The sequence below is a fragment of the Anarrhichthys ocellatus genome, unplaced genomic scaffold (assembly GCF_004355925.1).
Source record: "Anarrhichthys ocellatus isolate YVR2014 unplaced genomic scaffold, GSC_Weel_1.0 scaffold6, whole genome shotgun sequence".
In the NCBI taxonomy this organism is placed as follows: domain Eukaryota; kingdom Metazoa; phylum Chordata; class Actinopteri; order Perciformes; family Anarhichadidae; genus Anarrhichthys; species Anarrhichthys ocellatus.
In genome coordinates this window covers 6,917,090-6,944,220 of record NW_022280036.1, presented here as the reverse complement: position 1 = coordinate 6,944,220, position 27,131 = coordinate 6,917,090, and the positions used below count along the sequence as shown (strand labels likewise).

The 27,131-nt window shown below is 40.0% G+C and overlaps 1 protein-coding gene across 3 annotated transcripts; it reads right to left on the bottom strand.

Annotated features, from left to right (window-relative positions):
* Positions 1-896: 896 nt before the first annotated feature.
* On the bottom strand, positions 897-24,928 carry ppfibp2a (PPFIA binding protein 2a). 3 transcript variants are annotated; one of them, XM_031846436.1, is made up of 22 exons: positions 21,993-24,928; positions 16,727-16,813; positions 15,748-15,861; positions 13,854-13,985; positions 11,841-12,125; positions 11,447-11,539; positions 10,128-10,239; positions 9,221-9,282; positions 8,509-8,587; positions 8,224-8,348; positions 8,068-8,135; positions 7,920-7,980; positions 7,565-7,703; positions 6,522-6,663; positions 5,925-6,053; positions 5,247-5,397; positions 4,896-5,007; positions 4,496-4,584; positions 4,273-4,395; positions 3,810-3,935; positions 3,513-3,701; positions 897-3,417 (listed from the first exon to the last, which is right to left on the bottom strand). In XM_031846436.1, the coding sequence occupies exons 1-22, from the start codon at positions 22,233-22,235 to the stop codon at positions 3,196-3,198; spliced, it is 2,883 nt and encodes a 960-aa protein (XP_031702296.1). In that variant the 5' UTR covers positions 22,236-24,928; the 3' UTR covers positions 897-3,195. The 3 variants fall into 3 exon arrangements, with proteins under 3 accessions (XP_031702296.1, XP_031702294.1, XP_031702295.1); XM_031846434.1 differs by lacking the exons at positions 11,841-12,125; positions 16,727-16,813; positions 21,993-24,928 and having other exon boundaries at positions 15,748-16,465; XM_031846435.1 differs by lacking the exons at positions 11,841-12,125; positions 15,748-15,861; positions 16,727-16,813; positions 21,993-24,928 and adding an exon at positions 14,922-15,178.
* Between the last annotated feature and the right edge of the window lie 2,203 nt (positions 24,929-27,131).

Below are 27,131 nucleotides of genomic sequence, written 5' to 3'. Positions count from 1 at the left end.
TCTGTTTTTTTCTTATACTGCAGTTAACAAGTAACTTTGAAACCAATAAATGTCACAATCGCTTTCATTTAATTAAAACAATAGGTATCATATTACAAGGAAAGATGTCAGTCATACCACAGTCTCCTGCACATAGCAATTTACTGCTAAAGCGTTATCAGAGAGGGTGACACAAATAATAGCTATTAAGCTGTCAGCTAGTGGAGGCTGGATCACATTACTGAAATTAGCTAAGATGCACTATTATAAACAATGCCTTCCTCTCTCAACACATGCACATGGATAAACACACACAACAGACTGGAGTACTCATTTTAATATATATCGTAATGTTTTATTTTTGTATTCATGTCTATATGTATTTTTGAGATTGATCATTTGTATTCTGACTAAAAGTCGAACACTGCCTCTAATACCATTCTACTCTGTTTCTAATCCTGGACTGTCCATCAACCACATGACCTATGCACAATCTCAAGAACTGTCATTTGGAACCACATATGACTCAAAACCAGTTTTTGATTAATGTTGAAATCCTTTCATGTCCTTTGTGCTGACATGATCTCTAATACGTCCAGTTTAAAGTAGTAATGTAGTCCAACACACCGCACGTAGTTTTGGCAAACTGAGGACTGAGGCAGTGTCACTTACCTCCAGTATAAAAAGGAAAATTAAACAATAATGCAAAATAAAAAACAAGCTAAATACTCAGTGGAATTAACTGTGAAGTAGTATTCATGGCACATGACAAATCCACAGGCAACACTGACATCTGCTGGTTTAAAATAAGGATACATTTTTTTCTAAACCTTCAACTATTTTTAAATGTGTATGCTGCCTTTTATCAAATTGCATCAGACATTTACCAAAATATGTCATTTTACAATTATCTCCTTTGTATTTTAGGCTTTACATTTGCAAAACCCTCCATCTTAATCCTCCTTCCTTGAGCCCTCTATTTTCCATTTAACATGGATCAATTGAGTTGTGTTACCCACTTATCAGCAGGACTAATTTATTTATGAACCTGTCATTTGTAATCATTGATCAGGATTTTTTCCATTGGGAAACTAATGATATGCAGAGGTAAAAGATTTCCTAATTATTGTGTTTGGTCTAATTGAGACTGTGTGCTTCTGTAAGAGGGTTCAGAGGGGAGCTGACTGCTGCCCTGTCCGCCACACTGACAGACGCGCCAGCAGAATCCTTGTAGATTCACTCAGAGTGAAATTGGTCATTTATTGAGACTTTGTTTCATTACAGCCCTCAGTCAGTGTAAAATGGAATACTCCTTCTAATACAGGTTCTGTCTCATTTGGCAAATACAGTAACTGCCTAAGAATTGCAACACAATGGTATTAGATGAAGTGGACATTAGTTAAATGAAGCAAATAGAAAGCCAGAGGCAAATCTAGCCCTAATCAAGCCAATCATGTCTGATACGTTACGATCTGGTTTGAGCTTATTAAGAAAAGCATTTATTTTGAAATCCAAAAATGCTACGCAGCACAACATGGCACCTAGTTATTGTCAACCAGTGACATTTTCAGAAAATAGATACTTTACTTAAATAAATCAACAACTCAGAGGCATAGACATGGTATTACTTTGTATCATGGTCTCGCAAGATATTTCCTAATATCGTCAAACATAGTTGAAATCAGTTCAAATTAGAGACCATCTTGCCATGGGATCACACCACTAGCAATGCCAAATTAGGCCAGGGGCATTAAGTAAGGTGCAATGACCCCTTCCCCACTTCCTACATCCCTACTCAGACCACACCCATCTTCAAACTTAGCCTGCAGTTTAATCTCAACTACACACCCGTAAAGGTCTGTGATTTCATCTTTCACAGTTTTGACACATTGACGAAATCTGTCCAGAGACCAGAATTTAAAACCACTTCTGTTTATTCCCCAGTACAGTAGGTGCCTCAAGGACCACGTTATGCTATGATGACACACACTAGACTTACAAGATGAGAAAACAATACCAGTGTTGTTGTTGTGGCTGGTAAAAGAAGTTGTATATTGTACTAAATCCTTTCAACTGTAGACTCAAACCATATAACATCTTTCTGGTGTCAACAACATTCAGTGGACAACTGTCTGCAAGTACCGCCATATAATCCGGCAATACTCTTACCAAATTGTATTTTGGTAAAGTTGTATCATATTTTTGTCATGGTGATAATCACTAACCTTTCAACTTTGTGAAAGAAAGCCAAATTTAAGTTGAAGCTGTTAATATTCAACAGCAAGAGGATCATTGATTGACTCATTTATTTTCATTAACTCATCAACAAAATCAAATCAGGTTTCATGTCAGTCTTGTCAGCTACATTAATGCGCCGATTCAGACTCGTCAACTTTCAACCTGGGCTGGAACAAAAAAACAAACAATTGACTGTCCATTCAAGGTCCTGAGATCCATCATCAGGAAGTGATGTGTCTCCGACTTTCATGAAATCTACAGCAACAATGTTCATATTTGTTTGAAATTAAAAATTTGTAAAACATCAACTTGAAATCTACATCTGTTACTCACATAACTACCATAAGCCATAATTAACCATAATTGACCATACATGTAAATACGATCAAGCTGTTCAGTGACAATAGTAAGCATTTAAGCACCAGATGGCAGCAAAAGCATTTGGTCTCCAAAACTTACAAAAAGACTATTGACCTTGTTTTGATCGTATTACTGCATATTCACAAGGATCTTATTAAACAAGGCACAATTTAGGAGACTCCTATACGAACAAACCTTATTCAAAGGTGCAGAATGAAAAAAATAATAATTTTTAATTGATTGATTTATTGTCAGTCATACAGAGAATCAATGATTGACACTCTGAAACACTGACACTGGTGTCAATTATTTACTTTGCAGTTAATCCAGATATAATGTCACCAATATTCTAACTACATCTGCAGAAGTTTACATACAAAATGGTCAGCATAATGTTTTTTTAAAGCAAAAATATAAGCTTTGGAATCCAGCTGTATACGGAATGCAGAGAGCAGCTTTCACACAATGTCACCATTCATCATTATCTTTGATGAATATTGCTTTAACACCTGGTTAAAAATATATTAACAACAATTTACATCACCTGCTTAGCACAGCATTTTTACAGCCCATCCAGCAATTCAACACATGAATGAGGGGAGTGTGCTGTATTCTAAATTATTGTTTTGGGCCATTAGCCTGAGCTCTTATCCCCACTTGCTCCCGCTTCACAGCCTGTCTGTCCAAGGCGGGGCTAAGGCCCCTAAGTGCTGCAGAGGGCAGGCGAGAAACCCCATTCACTGTCAGTGCTCCACTGTCTATTGGACAGATATAGTCCGCAGATTCATCAGGTTTCCTCTTTCTGAGATGGCTGAATTGGGTGAAGCCCAGCTTCTTTGGCTGAAACCACAAAAGAAGTTTAACCCGTCAATAAATCATTTGCAATTAATGCTGCTTCAACCACTAAACATTTGATTCTACGATTGTGCTCCTACCTTTACTTTAGCAGTGGTAGTCAGGGGCACATGGCCTGTGGCATTGCCGTACTCTCGCTTCTCCTGTGTGGCCTGGTGTCCCACCAGGGTAGAGAAGGCAGTGGCGAGGTGGCGGCGGAGCAAAGTCTTCTGTGGAGGAATATTTAACAATAGTGCCAAAGTCTCTGAGCTGAAGCGAGGCTCCAGGATCTGTTGAAGAGATTTTTGACAGCAGATGACAGCAACAAATTTAGGTTTACAGGGTTGTCATGAAAACGTGTGAAAAATCTGCTGACAAGCTCAAAATGCTGCACTTACAATCAGCCCACCATGAACGCCGCTGCCCCGTAGATTTGGAGCGTACTCGGCTAGATCGACTGCTCTCAGCCACTCCATAACGCGATGGTTAGACCACTGCACCACCTCTGAGGGAGAGGGCTGTTTCTGAAGAAGTTAAAAATCCAAATATAAATTTCCCATCTGACTCACCGGATGACCCTTCCTTAAAATTGATTAGAAGTCGGTAGAATGAAGCTTTAACAGCACTGGGGCTTTCAAGGCAAGCAGTGTGAAAGAAACAATGTGCTGCGTATGAAAGCATATTATGTCTGACGCCATCTTGTGGGTAACTGTTGGGATGACACCTATTCACCATCTAAGAGCAGTATTTACAAAAATAAATGTAACATACAACATAAAACATATACAACTGCTACATACACCGCTCGCTGGCACAATCCACAATCTCAACTTCTAATTACGCTTTTCTATCTTGGCTTACCTCTTCCCCTGGCCTACGTCGAAGACAGTTGGGGTTGAACTTGTTGGCATGAAGGACATGGATGGCACATTTAACACTGAGATGATGAAGCTGACTGGTGACCTTCAGAGTCAAGAGGTCATTCTGAACAGCAAAGGAACATCAGTGAACTTCATGAAAAGTATGCAGATTTATAGCATGTTTTTAAAACATGTCTGACAAGTTAATGTATTTTAAGTCTTACCACTGTGAGGTATTGTATCATTCGACCATCCACTCGGGCCTCATGGAAGTGGTCTTTGTACTGAGGCAAACCAATATCATCCAACCAGCCTAAACGGGTGAAAATCAGACATTTATTCACGTCACTCACTAAAATATTGAATGCTTCATCAAGTTTCATCAGCTGTCAGCTGTCAAAATATGTTCACTGTAACTGTTCAGTTAAGATGCAGTTCCTGATTTTGAATTCTGGCAGTGGCTATATTTGCATTTTTCTGATATATTTACATCCCACACATTACATGTCTTTGTTTGATTTGTGGCACGAGAAGTCCCACTCTGTATTTGTTGATGAGATTTAAATGAGAACATGCAGCTGCAGCATGAAACGTTCATAATATTCCATTTAGAAAGAGTCTTACGGGTGACCCAGATGTAGTCCAGGTCTGACGATTTCTCTATAACTTTAGTGGTGAATGCCTTTAGAGCGAGCTGCAGCTTCTTCCTGTGCAGTGGATTCTTCATACCCATTTCCTGAGGTTAGAAAGGACTGTTTGTTACAATAACACTAATGATTGGGGAATAATTGGAGGTTTACCCACACATCATGCAGTTTAATTTAGCCTGATAAACCTTCTTAAGTTTCTAACATATCCGATGCATCGAGTATTTATTCTGATTGAATACTTAAATACTGTGTAAAGTTGTAAATTCAAGATATTTTCACAGTGTTTACTTTTAAGTGCCAATAGTTGCCTGCTCTATTCTCTGACCTTCTCAAAGTCCTGAGGTGTGGCAGACAGCAGCGTCTGTCCATTTTCAACCCACTGCCTGGTGAGATTGACATACTGGCCCAGTCCATAGTCGTCTAGCCAGCCACAGACCTGCTCTTTGGTCCACTGGCTGAATGGAACGTTCATATCACTAAAATAAAAAAACACAAATCATGTAATACGTTTATAAATGTAATGCAATTATTTTAAATGGCTATCTTGATATATAAATCACATCAACATTTATGACAGATTTTGTTCTGCTAAGACAAGCCATCAAGCCTCTTCTAGAAAATGGTTAAGGCAGGAGAGCAAAGCCAGATATTTTGATGGGTGCTAAATTCAAAATCCAGAATATATCTCGTGCCTCCACATGAAGCTCAACATGGAAGAAGGCTGAGCCTGCGGCTCACAGCTAACAGTGCTAACAGTGAAACGGCGTGCGCGGCTGAACTGGTTTTGCACGCACAGAGGAAGAGCAACTTCATTGTCTGCTCAGGTTGACATTTCTCCACTATATCTTTTCATAGTAAAGTCAAGTATTGTTTTTGCTGCTTTATTTATGTTCTTAATATTGTATGGATAAGCTTTAAAAGAGAATATTATAATGGTGACCTGGCTGATACAAACCCTTAAACACTTACAACAGGAGTAGCCTACAGTACTACTATGCTTTACCGTGAAGAGTCATAAGATTCGGGGGTCCTGGTCAGTCTGGGTCCTGCTGTCGAACGAAGTCCCCCTCTTCTAAACTGACTGACATCTGGATCCACTGCCTGCAGCCCTCCAGACTGGGTTCTTCGAAGTCTGTATGGGTGAGGGTTAACATGCTAGAAACTACTTTCATTTTCAAAGTAAAATGATATTATGTTTGGCACAATCAGTACATGTTCACTTCATTGTTGATAAATATAACAAAGGACTGTGAAGATTTACGGTAGGATAAAGGTGATAATAGAAACAGTTACTGCAGTCTTTTAACACTGAAAGTCAATGACGGTAATCATTTATTAGGTACTCAATATCATTTTGTGTAATTGTGTAATTTCAGTAATTTTATAGTGTTTACTTAGTGAGTGTGATAGTAGAGCAAGTGCAGTAGGAGAAGGATAGTTTAATATATGCACAAATTATTTCTTTATGAAAATATCTCTCTTAATATTTCTCTCTTACTAGAGTCTTCTAGTTAATGTTTGGTTGCCCTTCATTCTCTAGTACTTGGTGATCATATATGTTGGCGTATTGTTGTTCTATCAATGTATTTTCCACACTCACTTTCCCCAGAGTTTCTTAAAGCTCCTGTTATTCTTCATGTATTCTGGTGAGCCCACAGCTCGTTGGCCAGGCTGTTTGTTTGCTCCAGAATGAACAGGAGAATTATCGCCTGAAGTGCTGTCATCAACTTTCTCAAACTTTCCTGCAAGAGGTTGCAAAAAACAGTCAGTGCAATACTACTTAATTAGATACAATTCAAATTGTAGAAATATGGAGGGCTATTCAACAGCTTATAGGTGCATTAGTTAAAAATTGCAGCTTACTTGTGATAATTAGAGCAGACATAGCCTCACTGTAATTAACTTTTCAATGATGGGAACATTGAAAACATCAGAATGTCTACATTTATAGTTTCCCTAAATTAAGTACAAAATCTGGATGATGATGATAATGATGATGATGATGATGATGATGATGATGATGATGATGATGATGATGATGATGATGACTGAGTAGAATGCATTAAAAGAGGTTTTTTTTTGTATCACTTTGCATACCAAACACAACCGTAAGAGCCAAGTAGCACAAGTGTGGCAGTCTGCCTTTCCACAGTGCTCTATTCAGGGGAGGGAGCACAGGTTGCAGATCATTGAGTTTGGCAAATAATTCATTGGTTAATGGGGTTTAAGCTAAGTTTTACAAGGTGTAATCTTTATTATATGTGCTGCAATCAGTCAGCACTCTGCAGCAGAACGCAGCAGGGAGAAGTCAGGGTGGGGCTCAAGTTAAAACTGGTCAGTAAAGCTGAGGAAGGGTGGAACTGGTATGAATGTGGTCAATCAGAGCAAGAGAGAGGGTGTGTTTGGTAAGAAAATCCATCCCATAATCCATCTGCTCTGACAGGAGCCTCTGCAATTAGATGTGATCAAAGGTGCAGTGGTTGTCTGCTCTAAGGAGAGTGGTTTGTTCCAAATATGAATACTACCCCTGCTCATGGGAATTACTGGCCTTGCGACTATTACACAGAACAATCCTACATTAGGGATTATTACTGCACACTATCCATCATCATGTATAGACTGATTTAATATATCTGGATTTACTTTGGCTGGAGTCTCCATCTTCGCTCCCATCTGGAGACTTTTGACTCTGGATTTCACTGCTGCTGTCTCCGCTCACATTCTGCTCTGACAGAGAGGAATTCACAGGCAGCATCTGACTGCTAGGCTCATCCAGACCACTCTGGATAAACCACACACAGATACAGAAAATACAATAACTGTTAATATATGTACAAAATCAAATCATCTCATGCATCAATCATGTAATGGACAGTAATAGTAGCTTATATATAATGTAGAAAAATCAAGGATTAGAAGCACGAGGGTTGATTACATGCTTTAAAAGAAAATTGACAAATGACTGGCATATGACATTTGTATGATGATTACAAAATACCTTTTGTAAAGGTCCTTTTGTTAGGTCATTCATGCTGCTTGATAAAGTCTGCGGTTCTGTTCTGAGTAGATAGAAACACAATGATCTGAGTAAAATACAACTAAGAGATATTGGAGAGTCGTCCACTGAGGAAAAGCTGCCTCGCTACCTGTAATCGCTGTCCCTTTGGGCTGATGAAATAGATGTTTGTTGGGAGGAAGAGCTGCTTGTGGAAACCTGTGATGGGTAAAAATCATAAATAATTCAAAACCATGTTCATGTGAACAAAATACTTTAACTAGTAGCTGTAATAGTTTATACCCACTTCAGACTTTACATCCACAGATTTTGCACTGGCAGAGTCAATATTCTTCATCAGCACATTCTCTTCTTCCTCACTGCTGCTCGACGGAGTCCTGCCATTTGACAATGAACGGACAGCAGGTGGAGCTACAGTAACAAAGAAAAGAAATGTTTCTCTCAAACGCAGGTGGTGGCATATGTTCCCTTTTAGGAGGCAAGAGTGATGGCTTTCATTAGGCTCCGACGTGGATGCTAACAAAATACAAACGCCACAAAGGAAGAGTAAAGGAGTGAACAAGCTGATTACCTTGCCTTGCTGTGTGAGTGACCTCTCTGAATTGCTTGCACTGATTCAGGAGCAAAGTGAGCTCTTCAATTCGTCGGTCCTGAAGAAAACAGAGAGGAAACCCATTTAAGATGTTTATCTAAGGTTAGGAAACACATATATGGCCACACAAACGTCCCTATTTCAGCATATGGCCTTTACGTCAAAGTAGTGGATAGGGAGGGGATTGACTGGCTGGAAATCTTAGTTGTGGTAACCAGCTGCGTGCAGTTTGTGTTTTTTGAAGTGGTGCCCATGTCTGGTTTTGTCATGGTTCTCTTAATGCAGCTCACTCCAAAATTAGGCTTGGCAGATCGAGGCCTACTTAAGTGTGGCTTTGCCTGAAATGGCTCGCCTTGGGGTGTGTGTACGTGTGTGTCCTCAGTAGTGTGCCACATGTAGGCCCTCGTCTGTGAATCTTTAAGGAGTCCAAGATTCTCTGGGAGGGAGAATACAAAAGCCCCTCTGTACTATAAATGGATGGAGGGCGGCGCCTTTGAGAAATGACAAACAGTTACCATCTAACCTTTTATTAAACTGCGTGATGATAGCACTTCTATATACAGGCCAGTAAGACTTTTTACACTGTAGTAAATGGATGACAACACACACACTGCTCTATACTACATAATCACTTACAGCTGTTGACCAGAAAGAGAAAGGATAGGTTTCCATATCAGTGGTAATAACTTACCTTTTCATCATTGGCAGCTACCAGTGATTTCATTCCACTCCTAAGCCTCTGCAGCTCCTGATCTAAATGTTTAAAAAGAAACCCCACACTGATTATTATTAATCTGTACAGGCAGCTGCTCATGTCATATACATTAGTATTTTCTGTAGACATATTGTGGCATATAGCTATTTAGAAAGAAAGGAAAAGCAAAAATACATTCTAGGATGTTGTAGATTTATTCCTCACCAGAGTGCCATCCATGTATTTTTAGATACAAGCCTGTTTTTAATCTACCAATCATAGCTTGAGCCATGTCAGCTCTTACATATTTGGGCGCACAGTCCATAGACACTTCCTATGTAACTACTACAGGCACACAGGCAGTATTACTGGTGAATGACAGTGATTATACTAAGCAAGTACCCAGAGATGTGTCTATCTATTACAATTAAGAACAAACAAGACTGTATGCTCTCAGGAATCCATAAAGACAATGAAAAGGCCAAAGGGAAGAGAGATAGTGCATCAATTTTGGAAACGAGTTTGTGATTGTCAAAGGTGCCCCCCTGAGCAGAAGGAAACAAACGATAATGAAATAAGACATGTCTGGAGAAAGGAAATAGATAAAAGATCAAAGATAGACATGGCCCGTGGGTTTAAAATGATTTTCATTAAGCACTGTTCAGGCTTACGTTTGGTGTTTAGCCTCTTCCTGTACATCTCCTCTGAGAGAGAGAGACAGAGACCCGTGATGAGACAGATTATTAAACGCTAAGACAGACTTTTCCAACTGTTGTTACTGCAAGTTAATGAATGCAAAAAGGAGTCATTAACTATGTCACCTATCAGGCTGGCTAATGCTGTGACAGTGAGAGGCTGTGGTTGGCAGGTTGGTCGAGGGCTTGAGGCCGGGTGCTTTGCTTACCTCTTTCCGGGCTCTCTGGGGATTGAGAAGGTCTGGCCAGCAGCTGTGTGTGCAAGCTCTCGATCTCCGCGTTCTTACTGAGCAGAAGCTGCTGAAGGCTGATGATCTCTGCCTGTGAGTGTCACAGATTGAGGAATCTTAGCAGAAATGACATGTCTTTCTGTGCACTATATGTGCCAACACATCTGTTTCAACACGGACAGCTAAAAGCTAGTTTAAAAAAGCAAAACATTTACATACATCTTAGTGCCTGTTTTTAATTCCCCAATTGAAACTCCAATGTTGTAAAATATAGTCCTCTTTCACCAAGCACCGACAAGAAAGCAATGAAATGTTTAATCTCTGAATTTCAGAGAGCCTAATATTAGGCCACTACTATCTGGAGTTCATCCTGAAGTATTTGCCAGTGTGTTCTGTCTGTGTGTTGCGTAGAGGAAAGTGAAAGGTGGAAAATACACTTTTTGCTTCATATACCAAATCATAACCCTCTTTTATTTCTTTAAAACGAGTACAATACATAATCTCATACCAATAGCCAATATGCTAGGGTGCATCAGGATTGTTTCCAGTTGGATTAAAAAAATAACAGTCTGCTATCAGTAACCGAAGCTCCGGACTGAGAATAACACATTCTGTAAAATGTATTATTTACTCATTTTGCAAATCTTGGTAAACATCCAGTTGATGGAGGGATGCCAGGATATTTGATTAAAATTTAAAAACAAAAAAAGAAAGAAATGCAGATGCACAGATACACAGCGCATCAAACCAGGCAGTCCTCCTTAGACAACTTAAAAAATGATTGAGGTATGTGGATACGTCCAACCTTTAAAAATTATGAAAATGTTGTGACTATAGGTCGATCAGGCAACACTTGGATGAATTATGAATGAAGTAGTAAAATCGAACTCATATTTGAGTGAGCAGGTAGAGCATCACAATGAAATGTATCCTAATACACAGACTGGGGACAGATATTGTACCAAAAGGAAAAAACAGATGTGTGATTTTATCATAAAATAAGTCAAAAAGTGACAAAAAAATATGCTCACAAAAGTCTAAGAGGTTAATGCCATGTGATCATGCAAATGGGGCATTAAAAAATGGACTAAGCCATCATTAAATCTATTTCTACAGGGCTTTAAAATAGAAGGTAAAATAGACTTCTTAAGAAAACATAGGTGTCCGTGCAAAACCGAATGACTCACTTAACTGGCTGGAACATTGGATTGGACAACATTTAGGAAAGTTGAGTTGAGAGTTAGCAGTGGAATGTGGGCACTGATGTATCAGATATCTAAATCCGAACTCTCTTTTACCTTTGTTGCTTTGAGTTTTTCCTCGTACTGTAACTTTTGGTCCTCCAGGTGCTCCACTTTGTCCTTGAGAATCCTGAGCTCTTTAATTAAGCCCTAAAACAGAATGTTTGAGAACATTTAGCTAGTTTAAATTCAGGTGATGTTATACATCTGCACATTGTCTTTCATAACACACAATATTAAATTGTACATGAAATGTACCTATTAGTGTCACACACTGATGCATAACTGTTTTTCCAAACAGATCAAACAAGTTACAAAGTGACATTTGGCGCTGCTGGGGATATTTAGTGAGTCCTTCCTTCATTTGCATCTGAAGCTATGAACACACACTAAAGTGAGACAAGCCATGCTCCACACAATATTAGAAGTCATGCAGGCAGGCTGTGCCTACACTTTCTTCTCCACAGTCATCCTGCTGATTTGCATCTGAGCTACCCTCTTCCAGGCTGTGTGCGTTCCCATCAGGCCCTTCTGGAACCTCCTCTGAGGTTCTGTCACAGGACGGCCAGGGGTTTGAGCCCTCGCCCTTAGTGGACTCAGTGGGGCGCACCACCGGAGAGCTGCTGTCAGCTGGGCTCTCCAACTCCAAAGCCTTTTTCTCCTGGATCTTGCTATTGATCTCCTTCTGAAACCTACACATCTGCTCCTGCAGCTCACTAATGAAATTCACGACAGTCTGACAGATGCAGTGGGGGGAAAGAATTGAGAGACATGTTAAGAGAGAGTAGAGGAAATACTACAGAGTCGGTGTATATGTCTATGCTTGTTTGTGGATACAATCCTGAGAAAGTCTGGATTTGGTTTTGAGCCTGAATGCATAAATATGCTAGTGAGCTAGTATTGGAAACACAAATCTTTGGCTGTTCTCCATAAACTAACTGTCCCATTGTGTCTACTGGCCTAGTTAGACTCATCTGGTCTAGATGAACACATATTATTTTGTATCTGTTCATGAACCACAACTTTCTGCTATATACTTGTATTATTGTTATGCATAATGCTGTGCCATATTCCAACATATCCAGGTTATCAAATGGGTAGTGTGCATTGATAAATTACAAGACGGTGCGTGGGTTTGCCATCTTTTAGAGGTCTTCCGTGCCCATGTTCGTTCTGAAAGAGTGTAAACAGCGGCCAAGCTATGCCTGGACTGTGGACAGAGGAAGTCTCACTTGGGGTCCGGTAGAGCGGATATGACAGATGATATGGACAGCCTGCATGGCTAAATTTAACTGTGAGCTTACTGGCTCCACTGCAAGGAGGCTTCCACATGTTGTGCACTTGTGTTCTAGCAAATGGTACGAACATGCATATGTGTGGATATGTTTGTGTAGTAGAGGCAGCACGTGGGAAGTGTTCAAAGCAGATTTCTTTCCTATTCTCCTTAAGTCCAAACAGCTGTTGTAGGTAAAGCTGAGTTTGTGCACGTGATGAAAGCAGTCTACTAAGTCGACTCCAATGTCCTCAATCACATCTACAGTATGCTGTTATTTTCTGCTTAGAAATACAAATCAAATCCCTATAAATGCTCAAGCATAATTAAATAAAGATTTTTTTTCATACACTTCAATTATGTCAAATGTTTTTGGGAACATGCTGCCAGTTTCTTTACTTTCAGGATGGCCAAGTCAACCATTACCCTCCACCAACACTAAAGCCTACACCCACTCATATTTGGCCAGCCATCCATCATGCCAGCTCTGCTATGCAGGAACTCTTTTAACATGGAGACACAAAAGCTCTTTGAGCATCAGTGTTTTGAAAGTAACTACATACAGTATCCTGTCTGGTAGTAGCGCTGCTTTTCCTGCTTCCATTTTCTCCAGTTCATATGGTCACTAAATGCTCAGGATGTCTGCTGGTAACTTAACACATCGGTCTAAAGCAAATACATGATTCAGTTTAAACCGACAAAAAATGTAACCCCTTTTTTCCTGTGGACTTTGCCCAGCAACAACAGAGCCAGGTTTTGGGTGAATATTCCCTTCCATCTGTCCAGAAAGTGTTTATGATCTTCCATAAAATCAGCCGCTGACTTTAAGGTTCAATCCATCAGAACACAAGGCATATTTTTGTGTGTACCCTCTCCATTCCTGGCAGAGTTAGGCTCAAATTTCCAAAGACTGAAGTAAAACAGAAGTTCCTGGGAGATCTTAGCTTCACTAATTCCTCTTTTCAAACAGTCCTCAATTAAACAAACTGTAAGGTCATTTGGATATGAGCATTCACATTTACATAGTAAAGAATATGAAGTTTAATTGCAAGATGTTCATAAGAATGAAATTATTTATCGTGGAAACTTTGCTACTAAATACCTACAGACTGTACTGTACTGTACTGTACTGTATATTAAAAACAAAATATCACAAGGAATAGGCATACTTGACTCTGTGAAAAGCCCTACCTCTGCTTTGTGTTGCCTTTCAGCCCCATGGCCCTGCTTTCCCTCCATGTCTGCCAGCTTTAGTTTCAGGTAGGACACCTCCCCCAAAAGAGTCAGCTTCTGGTTCTCCAGTGACGTCCTGTGCAGGAGCTCCTGTCGTCAACAACATGCAGCAAGAGCATGAGGCAACACAAACAGACATATATATATATACAGATACATACATTAATACATAATCACTTCAATGATACACAACGCTCAGTACTTACTGAACAAAGGCAACATTAAGTATGAAGCACGCTTCCAGATCTGAAATGACAGACCCCTCAGACAAACCCACTGGTTTCAGACGCTGTTTGAGTGGCTAAATATACACAACCCATGACCACTATTTATAATGCCTATTTCACAGCTCACTCAAAGTACAGAGCAGAGGGGGAGAGAGTGAGAGAGAAAGATACCAAAAGCATGCAAAACATTCATAGAAAGAACATTAAAATAGCTTTGACAGGTGCATTTTCCTGTCCCTGTGAACTGCTGCCAGTCAAACCTGGTGCTGAGGGAGAGTCTGCTATACAGTTCTGTGACTATCTGTCCTAAATGAGTGTCAGCCTTGAGAGTTAAGCCAGGCTATGCAGGCAGATGTATTACTAATTTGGTTGATGTCAAGCAGGTGTTAAATCACTTAGAGTCCAGAAATGAGCATCAGAGGCAGGCAAACGCTACTTATGGATACATCCATTTAAAACTCTGGCTTTGGAAAATATCTGGGCTTCTTCTAGAGTGTACCCATGGAAAGGAAAATATTTGAGCTTTGTCACCAGAAAGAGATTTACGGCTCATTTCCAAACCCTCATAATGACTATGTTTCCAAGAAACCAACCCTAGCTGCCCTTTGATACACTGCACATATACAGCACTGAACCGAGAAGTAGACATTGAGCATTGGTTCACAACTCATCAGATAGTTAATAGACACATTCCTGGCCCTCATAAAATTGTTCAGAATATGTTGAAATGATCTACTTTGAATGAAAATTTTACAAAAACAGTATTATAAGAGTGAGATAAACTGAGTCATTGTAATACCTGGTTCATCTTACTCCAGTGTCCGCCTGTAGCAAAGGAAGAGTAAGTGTATTTCCTTCATTGATGCAATAGTTTCAAGTGCCTTGTAGTTTCAGTAGATTAAAGTTTCATACATCCATTCAATTCAGTGTCCCTCGGAGTGTTTAGTAACGTCTCTGTAGTAGGTTTCAGGTCAAATGCAAACAACTGACAGTTGCACACAAGCACACACTCACACACTTTTAACTCTTAAAGGAGCACCACCCCTATTATTTCTCCCTCCCATCTCTCCAACTTTTTAAGCTGTTTTCCCTCCCTCCTTTCCCCTCTCTCTCTCTCTCTCTCTCTCTCTCTCTCTCTCTCTCTCTCTCTCTGTGTGAGAGTAGGGAAGGTCTTGCTGGCTACAGGTTGGGGGTGTGGCTAATGGTGCTGTAATCACCTGCCCAGATGGACTAGTCTGGCCCTGCATAAACTAGAAAAGCACTCTGAGACACGGCAGTGGAATGAGTCTGAGCGTCCTAAATATTTTGGTTGTCAAGGTAATCTGCAGCAGATACACTAGAATCCGAGCAAGGAATTTGTTCCAGGAAGCCAAACTCATCCTGAGTTACATTCTACAGCTTATGAGAAAAGATTGGATCTGCGGAAGAGTCATATTTAAAATATAGATGGACAGTCCCGGACCCTGTCACATCTCATTAAATGTAGGAACAATATTGATATAAAATCCCAGGATGTCTCCTGATGGAAGTTAGACTTTCCTCATTTTAGTCAAGTAATACATCAAACATTTGGTATTTAGAAAGTCCAGGGGAAGATGTTTTTACACAAGATCTTGTCCATGTACCTGCTGTAGCATCTCCTCTGTGGAGTTGAGTTTGTGCTGATGCTCCACCAGAGAACTCTGTAGATCGCTGATCTTGGCCCACTGAGCTTCCACCTGGTCTGTCAGCAGACTCACCTGTGTGTATTTGTGTGTTTGGAAAGCAAGTAAGTAGAGATGAATTAACTTTCTTTTCACCAAAACTTTACCATAAAACAGTTTTGCAATCATTTAGGTTCACCTTATGATCACATAATTGCAGCCCAGGCCTAGCAATATTCTTGAGGCCTCAGATTTTCTCTTTTACTGCAGTTTCTTACAGTAAAATATTGATATCAGCTATTTTCATTCAAACAGTGCAAACATGTCAGCAGAACACATGTTAAATGTAAATCTGCAGAGGCCACACGATAGCTGATCCCATGCTAAAAGGCCGGTCGGACCAGCCAAGTGGAGCAGCTTTTCCAAAGGAATGTTGTATGTGAGGCCAAACAAACAAACAGGGCACCTGCTCTCACACAAACCTGCACGCTACAGCACATGGTGATGCTAGCCTCAACCTGTCTGAGAATAGCACTTGTTCAGCAGTCCTCATAACTACACACACATATGCAGACAAAAACATCACACAAAACAAGATATTCTAGTGTCGCAAGAGCACCAACCCCAGCTTTATAACTGTTGCTTCACATATCCAAAAGAGATACAGCAATTACGCAACATTTACAACATAATACTCTGATCTACCTTTGCCCTTTCTTTCCTTGTCCCTCTCCTGTAACACCGCTATGTGATATGTGCACTGTTAAAAATCAGTTTCCACTGACAGTGTGGAGTCATAGGTCCTCTTTTATTTGAGCAGGCTCACACACAATGGAATTGATTCACCTTTATAAACAAATGTCCTGACATGTTTTAGGTTAAAGTTTTAAAATACATATAAAAAACACAGACAGATATTGTATTGTTTTGTATTTTGAACGTTAGGAGTGATACATCTCACCTGAAGAATTAGTGACTCTTTGTCTCCCTCCAGACGTGATAACCGCTCCTGGTAGGACTCACTATCGCCAGATGAATGTAGGTTTACCTTGAGAATAACAATCAGCTATTAAGTTCAGTAAGTACACTGTTAATATAGAACAGTTGGATTTGTTTTTCTTAAATGAGGTTGCAGTCTCAGACATGTACACAGAGATGCACGTACACACATACCTCTCAGTCTCAAACATTGTTGTGTCAATGGATCATGTGTGGAAAAGTCTGTAAGAGGTTTACAGTTCCTAATCCAGCATTTAACATTGTGTCCAACATTTTATACCGGCTGATCAGTGGTAAAAAAAAAATGTTGGATGAAGGCTGAGCTCAGAACTGCCTATGCAATCAGGGATATTTCAGAGCCATCAGTGCAAGGGAAGCAAAGTGCAACCAAATGGGCTCAAATTTCTCCAAAATCCAGGCTTTCAACCACAACCATGGAAACATTAGTAGACCAGCATCCATCATCATGAGCCAGCAAGTGGTCTGAAATCATTTAAAAATACCATTAAGCTTTTAATACAGTATACTCTTTACATCAGAAAACTGAATACATGTGTTTTAGCAGTATACTTGCAGTATGCATACTTTAAGTGTTGTCATGACTTCACCATGTGGGTGGAAAAAAGACAGAGGCCTACATGTTAAAATAAAAGCCAGAACCGGTTTAAAGGGTGCCAGGCCCAAAGTGTGAGTATTTGGTTTAAACCAACACACTGGTGCATCATTGGATGAGCCCCACAGGAACCACAGGGAGTCCCTGTGACACTGCCATGACGTCAATGAGACTATAAACATCAGCCCATACCTTCACTATGCGCCGTCAATGCGACTCACGTTGCTAAAATGAGGTGAATAGACTAAGTAATAGTCCTAACTTCTCTAGCCAAACAACAGACAGTTATTGGACCCTGAAAGAGAAACGGATAACTTGCCCCGTGCTCCGCCACTTTAACCGACAGAGGGAAGATCACGGAATTCCCGGATTCTTCAAGTCAACATTCGTTGTTTTCGCCGCCAGACCAGAACCAGCTTGCTGTTGAACCCGCCTCCACAGCATGGCCAACAAGTCCAAAGAAACACACCCACCACTATAAAGCAATCTCAAGTAAGAGTCTTTTGTCTGGGTAGAGATCGGTCATAGTGTGTTTGTAACCTTGTTTGTTTTGTTTTAAGTCAACTGTACTATTTACGTGTTATTCAGTATTTTACATGCTGTGTAACATAACTGTTGTGTTTCTTGCTGTGGTGTTGTTCCACGCAGCTGTAATAGTGTTGTGTTTAGATCAGCCTCCTCGAGTAAAGTTGGTAAACTGTACTATATTAGTTAAAGGACCAGCGCAGAGGCTGCCGAATCTGAGTCGGGCCAGTCGGGCAGGTATTTTACTTCTGTGGTGAGAATCTGCCTTGTTTTGAGTGATTTCTCACACACACACGTACACACACACACACACATTTTTTCATACACACGTGGCATGGTAAGCGCCATTGTCAAGCGCCATTGTCAAGTCTCGCGTGACGTAACCACTACGTCCGTCATCTTGCTCCCCCTCTCTCTTTCCTCTCTCCTCCGCCATCGTTAAGTCTTGCATGGCACAATCACTTACGTGACTACGTCCGCCATCTTGCTCTCTCTTTTTCTCTCTCCTCACCCTCCTACACACACAAACACACACACTCTGCTCACCACGTGATTGTTTGTTGTTTAAGTAGTATGCTTGTAATTGTATCATCGATGTTTGTTGATTTATATTTTTGATTTTTGAGCAGTTCTCTGTGCTTATTTTGTGTATATGTGTTGTGATAATAGCTGGTTGTTATAGTCAGTGCTCAGATTCAAACCTTCACTGTTCACTCTGAATTGTGGAATGGTACTTTGACTATTGACAGTTTAAGTTAATGCAAGAGTGAAATTGTATGATGGAAACATAATTACGTAAACACAGGTTCACATATTTAATAGGGGTGGGAATCACCAGAGGTCCCGCGATACGATATTATCACGATACTTGGGTCACGATACGATATTATCACGATACTGCGATATTCTGAGTATTGCGATAACATAGGCCTATATTGCGATTTATTACTTTTTTCAACTTCAAATTATGTCCCCAAAGGAAAACTGTGTCAACATGTTTTATCTAATAAGATAAAGTTTTCAGTCTGTTCATCTCACTTCAATCATTTTTATTGCAGCAAAATAGGATTGTCAAGCTGACAGACTGACCAACAATGTCATAAATGTTGCATGAACCTGACAAACTGAACTGTTTGTATTACTACATAGTCCAACTTAACTAAATGCAAACGTGTGGACTCAGTATATGACCTATCACTTATATAAGTAGGATATAAGAGTTATATAACTCAGTATAACTTGCGATGCGTGGACGTCAAGGGCAAAGAGACAGTTATGCGCTGCACTCTCCCCATGAGCCTGGCTACTGTTTGCAGATTTAACCCCGTTGTGAGGCCAGATATCTTTGTTTTGACCAACTTCCTACCAATCACGCTGACCCGGGACCTTTGCTGACCTCACCAGAAAACAACTCAGCACCATCTAGTGGACTGAAAAAGCAATTGATTGTTTTTTTTGTTTTTTTTCTGAACTATTATTTATCAATTATATTTGTATCCTGCACAGTATCTCCTCTTGTCCCCTTGATATTTTTCTTTGTTCAGTATTTGGCAGTTTTGTGAATTGTGAGCAGCTTCCTGTGTGCTTAATTTATTTATTTTTAATCTGTTTTTCAGCCAACTTTTAAAAAATCCAAACCTAGATCCAGCTCCTCAACCTAACTGCAGGCGTAAAATCCAAGCTTCTTAAATACTCTACATAACTCCAAAGATCTTGGGCAACACAAGTGCTTCACAACTTGGACTATAGTACAGAACTAAACTAATACAGTAACGTGTAGGGATGCCCCCTCCTGGTCGATTAGTTGACTAAATGGTTGTTTAGGTCTTAGTCGACTGAGATGCTTTTTTTCATGCTGAATTACTTATTTCCAAGATAAGCATGAGCACATCTCTGGTAAACACAATATTTAAAGTATTTTGCAGGATTCTTTGCAGAGACACTCTCACAGTTTTACAGATCTGTTGACTAAATCAACTTATCGCTAAGTTGACAAAATCGTAAGAGTGTTAGTCGACTAAGAATGTATTTCGTTGAAGCCCTACTATCCAGTGAGGTTAATGTCAAACAAGCAGCACTGATCCTTCGTGAAACTTCACAATTGTAATAGTTTTTGACCCTGTCGCAGAGGTGTTACTTTGACTCAACTTGTTTTGAGTTTTTGATGAGATTGAACTGAGATGAAGAAGAAATAAATACAGGGCCACTGCATTGCACTGCACTACATAGTAATGGTATTTCTATTTTTCCTCATAATTTATAAAGATAAGTCGTACTAGTGGTTTAGGGGAAGGAATTGACTATTTTGTCTGTGTAGATTATCAAGTAATTGCTGACATGACTTCAATACATCATGAGCCAAAAGCTCAAAATTGTACATAATAATGATTGACAAGTACATGCATGAAAATGCTTCCTCTATGGATTTAACATTCAAAAATAATTATAACCTAATGGAGGCAGTGAGGACTAATGCCCTCTTAATGGTAGCAAGATGGTATGTGCTGTCCAAAGGAAATGATCTCAGCTGACACACATATCCATTTATCTTTCACCGCAAACACTTCAACCTTATAACCAGTTTGGCAGACTTGTTGTGCATTGAACAATCCATATGGTGACCCATATACTCACATAAATAGCTGGTATTGTAAACTGCTTCATTTCTTACATTATATCTCTCTTGTCCTGAAGGAGCTAGCATATAATAGTGCATGTGTTGCATATTTTGCAGCACACCTCCTCAACTCACAATCTAGGCACATCCTCCTCCAATATCATATGATACCACTGCAACTATAATTATGTTGTACACTGCACTGCAAGACCACAATTAACAACCAAGATCCTTTGTGCAAACTTTCAGAATAAAGACATGAGGAACAGACATGCAAGAATGTCTTACCTTCCTAAGCCAGGCAAAATGTTTGTAGAAGTCAATATCACACTCCATCCTGCAGGCCCATTGTACTGTAGGTCTGGTTCTTAATGTTACCAATAAAATTGAGCAACTGCTATAAAGCATCAAGGAAGACAAACAGATACCAAAATCCAGAGTGGGACGAAATAATGGCTCTTAACTGTTCTGCGCTCTTGATCTTCCTTAATCCAACTCTCCTCTTTCTACAGACCCTCCATATTGCAGTTGTAGAGAGAGCAGAGAGGACCTTAGTCCGTGTGGTTTGGAGTCCAGGCTGCCTGAGACTTTCAGAGCTGAGGCGAATAACTTAAACTATGCCAGTTGGCTGTACTTCCTCTTTTTTTTTTACCTCTTTCTAACTCCCCCTTTTGCTTTCTCCCTCTTTCTCTCGTAGGCACACTCAAACAGCTTCAGCATTTCTGCTGCATTTCTGCTGCACCTCATGACCTCTCATCTTTTCTGTCCTCCCTTTCTTTCTCCCATACCTCTCTCTGTCCGTCTGTCTCGCTCCGTCTGAAGTACCTCTCGGTCGAGTTAATTTCGTGGGGCTTCCTAAAGGGGCACAGGGGAGAGGAAACTTTCTGCAGCACATGCTCGTCAGATGTGGTGCAGAGCAAAAAGCAAAGTCGAAGCAGAAGGGGAGGAGGAGGCAATGGAGGAGACTGAAAGGGAATGTGAGTGTTAAGTTGACAATATCAAATTTAAGTAGCCTGGACCAGAAGATCAAACAATTGTTGCAGACAAGGGGGGAGAGGAGTACTGCAGGGTATAAGAATGAAGATAGTAAGGGATTGAAAGGGGGAGCAACCGCTGTACTTTAAACAGGAGCTCTGGATCTCATTACCGGTGCAGTTTGCAATAAATCCTCATGCTTCCAGCTCACTACTTCTTAGCAGACATGAAAAAGCCCTCCAGAAGTTAATGACCAGGATCAAAGACCACCATATCACACAACTAATAAAACCCATGGACCAATGTTGTAGTAGAATATACAGGCTGTATAGTATATGCCTTTGCAAAATTCTCTACCCTTTCTCCTTAATTGGAATGTGGATATTTCAGATTGGATGTTGGATTTGCACACTGGGTGTTATATAATGGTGTTGTGGTCTAGTGTCATTCGATGTTTAAGTGTTGAGGGCCTTTAGATGTGAGTGAAACAGCACTCACCTCATCTCTCTCCAGCCATTTTAGTATAACGTGTGCTGTATCAGTGGAGACTTGTTTCCTGAGAGAGTCCTGTTCTTCCTCACTCGCCTGCCCCTCCAGCACTGCCCCGAGGGCCTCTGTCAGCTGAAGAGCCCTGATGGCCGGGTCCTTGAGTGAGGCAGGGGTCAACTGTGAGGTACACTCTGATGATTTGCAGTCCTGGCCACCTAACTGAATTAGAGCACTGAACAGCCCCTGACCCATTTTGCCTAGAGGAAAGAACAACAGGAAATCAATGGAAAAGTAACTGAGAAAATGTGATTACAGCATCTTAATTTCTTGGGTATCTGTACTGCGTATACAACTGATTCATAGGTGAATGCAGTAAAGTAAGGACAGTCTCTGAAATGGCCTCTTGAGGTTGCTGTTGTGCTCCAATGTAGCTCACTGGATTCAAATAACATCAAATAGCTGTATAGTGTGGGTTCTAAAGTCCACAAATTAGAGGTTCAACTTGAAGGTTACTGTAATCATCATGTCTAAGTTGCAGAAATAACTTTTCATATATGCTGTCTGAAGTCAAATCAAAGTTACAGTAATGGAGACAGGACACAAAATGGACAAATGCATAGCTTTGTAACGCAGGTAATTTCAGTTGACAGCGTGTGATTCTTAGTCATCTGTGATTTTTGTCGTTAAAGTGTGCTAATGGTTGGACTGTCACCTCTATTAATAGAACGTTGTCTTCTGACTCTGTGCAAAAACACCAACACACTGCTGAGGTTGGGACAAGCAGCTCTGACTCAAATGTACCACCTCTGCTAGAAAATACAGAAGGGAAGTAACTTGTACGGCAAGTGCACAGTGAGATTTACAAGCCCAAGAACAAGCAATAAAAATACAAACACATTCAATTTAGAGAGGAATACACAGAAGACAAAATACAGAAAAGTATCAAAAACTTGCTTTCTTCTTCTTTAGTCAAACCTCTCCAATGGAAACAAACTAATCCCTCATCCTCAGCAAATGCTTTACTAACTCTTTTCTAGCTCTCGCTTGTATAGCTTATCCTTGACAATTTAAAAATCCTACGATTTTTTTTTTTTTCTTTTGTGTAGCCGGTTTTATGAAGGCCTGCAATTTACAAACTGGGCAGTCTATTGAAGGTCTGATAGTGAAACAGAAAATCTTACCAGCAATAATGTCATCCATTTGCTCCAAGGCAGCTTCCAACATGTGGCTGGCATTTGACGCCATGGCAACAAACTTTTAAAGCAGCACTAAGAGGTCCTGATTCACTGGTACGAAGAAGAGTGACGAAGAGAGCGTTAGCTGGTGAAATCACCAAGAGTTTGAGATCTTCAACAGAAACACAGAGAGTTGCAGTCTACTCCCCTTTCTTGTAACACTTAGATCCGTTTACAGCACGGCTAGAACAGCTGTCCTGACATCTGAGTAACTTCCAAGTAAATAACCTCCTGAATGTGGCTTTTGGGTTTCAACTCCCCTCTCATTTTGTGACCAGAGCCTATACCCATTGTCAGCGCTGTTATCCACATGAGGCCAAAGCTCATATTCAGGATAGATTACTTCTTTGTTTCTTTGAGTGGTCATTGTTTATTTGTATCCACTTTCACTCCACAGAAGCTACATTCGGGAATGAATTTTGACCAGTTAGTGCAAACAATAAGAAAATGGTGCAAGTGATGATTACTATATGTTTAGCTTAAAACCAACAGTTTTGAGCCACAGAGGTCACATCAGGACATTGGACCACAGTAACTCGTATTTGATTGACGTTGATGACAGAGGACACACTTCATAATGACAAGCAATGCACAGTGAAGCTGGAAAAAAACAGCAGCTGAGTCGCACCAAGTTGTATTGTTACTCAGTTGTGAGACAGCATCAGGAGGACAAGGCAGTGACAGAGTGATGTGAAGCTTTCCTTGGGACGGAGATCACCTGTCACCTGAAGGGAACATTTATCTGTAGCGATAAAAGCCAATAATGTAATGTGTCATTATTATTAGTTTGTATAAAGACAAGTTAATCTGCATTTTATTTAGCTTTGGTCCATGTTGGTTTAAATGGCATTGTACCAAAGCTGGAAAAAAGTCCACGAGTTCTGCAAACTAAAAATGTGTGTTTCTGCCTGCATGTAATCTGGTTGGAAATAGCATGATATTACATTTAGATTTAAGGTTACTTTGTTGTAATACCTTACAAATCTCTATGGAGAAACTTTATTTCAACACTAAAAGGGATGCATATTTGTTTCTACCCATTTTATTGTGAAACCAATGGGAGAGATACAGCTAATTCATTTGTTATTTTAAAACATGAATCAATCAGTTATGACTTCAGTATTTGTTCATCGATTTGCTTTTGGAGGGTTACTGCACGACTTAAGCGGAAGTTCGGTTACTGCACGACTGCCACTGAGATTACACAGTTTTTTTGTAATTTACTCTACTGGTTTGACTGAGGAAGCAACCTCCTTCACATAACCTTCTATTTATTGATATGTGGAATATTGGGCTATATAAATTGACTTGACTTTTATCTAGCCTCATTTCTGTGTTGGGTATATATAAACTGAGCTCTGTTATAAACAGTATGGCCAACAGGGTGCATCACTAGGCAAGAAAAAACATATTTCCATACAGAGATCTAAAATGTATAGAGATCAGTTCGTGGATAGTTTGATATCTGTTCTTGATTATTTGCAACCCTGCAAGCACAGCTGTTGTTATTTTTCCCTTCTCTGGATATTGAATACAGGTTTTAGCTAAGTGTCAGATCTTTATTTAGAATGTGCATTCATTTAAATGAAGCTTAAGCGGAAGTTCAGTCAGGAAGACTCTCTTTACTCTCCCTTTTCATTCATAATCGCTCAGTCTCTCTCTCTCCCTGTGTTTACTCTATCAGCTGATTGTGGGCGATCACTTTAAATTAACCAACCAGATTCTGCAGTTTCCTTAAGCCAATCACATCGTTGCTGTCAAACTTAAATAAATGTTCTCTTATCTGCTGCTGTCAGTTGTCATTTCAGCTCAAATCGGATGCGAATCTCCTCCACCCGTCATCTCCAGTCGGCATCATTGGATTGCAGCAACTCCCTTCCTCACCACGCACCACCACCAGTTTCTGGACTCCCGTGGGATTCTGCCTTATTTTATTATCATTCACACTTCTGTGCCTGCAAGTCTTTGACTCCCCAGAGCCCAGATGTTAGATACCAGGAGGTCAGAGTCCTGCCTTGTGGTTTGTAAAGGGTCACTCCCCTGGTCAAAAGCAAGTACCGCCATCCAAATCCAGAGACAGGACAGAGAGAAAAAAAAGAAATATAAGTCATGTGACTGAAGATAGAGTCACATAGACCAGGAAACATTTTTGTACCCTGCCATTTGGATACAATGTTTTAAATAATTAGCCAATTGTAAGCTTGGTGTAAAAGCAGAAAATGACAGCATAACTAAAGTCCTGTAAGTGTAGGCCTGCTGTGTATTGTGACACTTACCAACTGGGAGACCTTGGTCTCTATAGCATGAAGATGATTTTGTCCGACCCGGTGGCACCAATGACAATTATTAAGAAAAACTACTGTATATAGAAACAGCAAACATTCACTCAGATGGTCTTGTTTACAATGTAGGTCATATAGAGGCATCAGTATAACATTGAGACTGTTTCATAACCAGTTAAATGTTCCTCACAGTACCTTTAAGTAAAAAGATTAGGCTCAGAAACTGTAATAAACTGATGCTATTCTAATTGCGTTTCCATGTGTTGATGATCCCGGTGCAGAGCATATATAAATAATATGGAATGTTAATGCATAGTTCAGTTCACTGTATATTTTATTAGCACACAGTCTAGCAGACATTCCAGTAGCCTACTTAGCATTAGTTCATGTCAAGTTCATGTTCAACCACTAATAACCATCGACCACATGTGCAGATGGAAAGCAAACCATGGCACTAAAAAGGCTCAGCAATCCCATATAGTGCAATGAAATGTTCTTCTAAAGTGAAGTAGCACTTACGTAACATTTGTGAAGGAGCCCGAGATGTTTTACGACTTCAGTTTAGTGTATGTGAATGTAAGACACTGGAATACATAGCTGTTACTGTATCATGTAACCAAATCAACCAGTTCAAATATTGAATGTGTCCACAGTCTCCATTTCACAAAAGTAATTAGACATCAGCATAATTAGAACAGCATACCACAACACAACATTGAATAGTGTGTGGATAACAATACACTCCAAACCAAATCAAAATGTAAAAGAGTTAGTAGAAAAGGCCACTCTGCAGGAGCATGCAGCCCATCGCGATACATTGTCATCTCTATTACAGATGTAATTTGCAGTTAATGTTATTGAACCTCTCCAAATCTAATTTTGTTGTATCTCTTATCTATAATCACAGGTTTTGAAAAGGGCTGATACTTCAAACATTAGCTTTCCTTTTGGAATTCTGCATAATGTAATCAGGAAGGCAATTAAAATCTTTAATGTCTTTGTTTTTCTTCATAATATATTCATGTGATCCTCTGATTGTTGTGGTCTATACACAGGATTTATAGAAGCAGTCATGGTTGCATTTACAGTGTGGGTTCAATTTTGACATTACCAGCTTTACTCCAGACGCAAGCTCAGAAATATGTATGTTGTATACCATAAGAGCCTTGTGCCCTGGCGCAGCTTACAGAGTGTGTCGTAGCTTGGACGTGAATCTGCACCTTGAAGTCTTACACCATTGTGAGGGTGTAGCATATGAAGCTTGAGAAGATGTGTTTTTCGTGTGATATGTGATCCCGCAATTGTTCTGCGATGTCAAAGACATCGTGAGAACCCAGCTGTTGTGCAATGTCTTATTCGCAAGTAAGGATAAAAAGGAATGTAAGACTGACAACTGGATGGTACGCTTGTTTGTTCTCTTGCTGAGAGTTGAGATGAAAAGGTTAGTACCACTCTGTAGAGTAAATATGAAGCTACAGCAAGCAACATGTCAACTTAGATTTTACTTAATATAATACAATACTTAAATATATTACAATATATTATGAACTATAGCATGTAATAAGATACTGTTCCTCTCCACTAGTGTCTTCAGATGTAGTGGATTAGGAGTGGCATTGTGCTGCCCATAG

Coding starts and splice junctions, on each gene's coding strand:
- ppfibp2a (XM_031846436.1), bottom strand. CDS start 22,235: ATGGGTCAGGGGCTGTTCAGTGCTCTAATTCAGTTAGGTGGCCAGGAC. Junction 12,126..13,853: donor AAAGGCAACACAAAGCAGAG/GTAGGGCTTTTC, acceptor TGCATCTGTCAG/ACTGTCGTGAATTTCATTAG. Junction 9,283..10,127: donor CCCAGAGAGCCCGGAAAGAG/GTAAGCAAAGCA, acceptor TTAAACATTTAG/ATCAGGAGCTGCAGAGGCTT.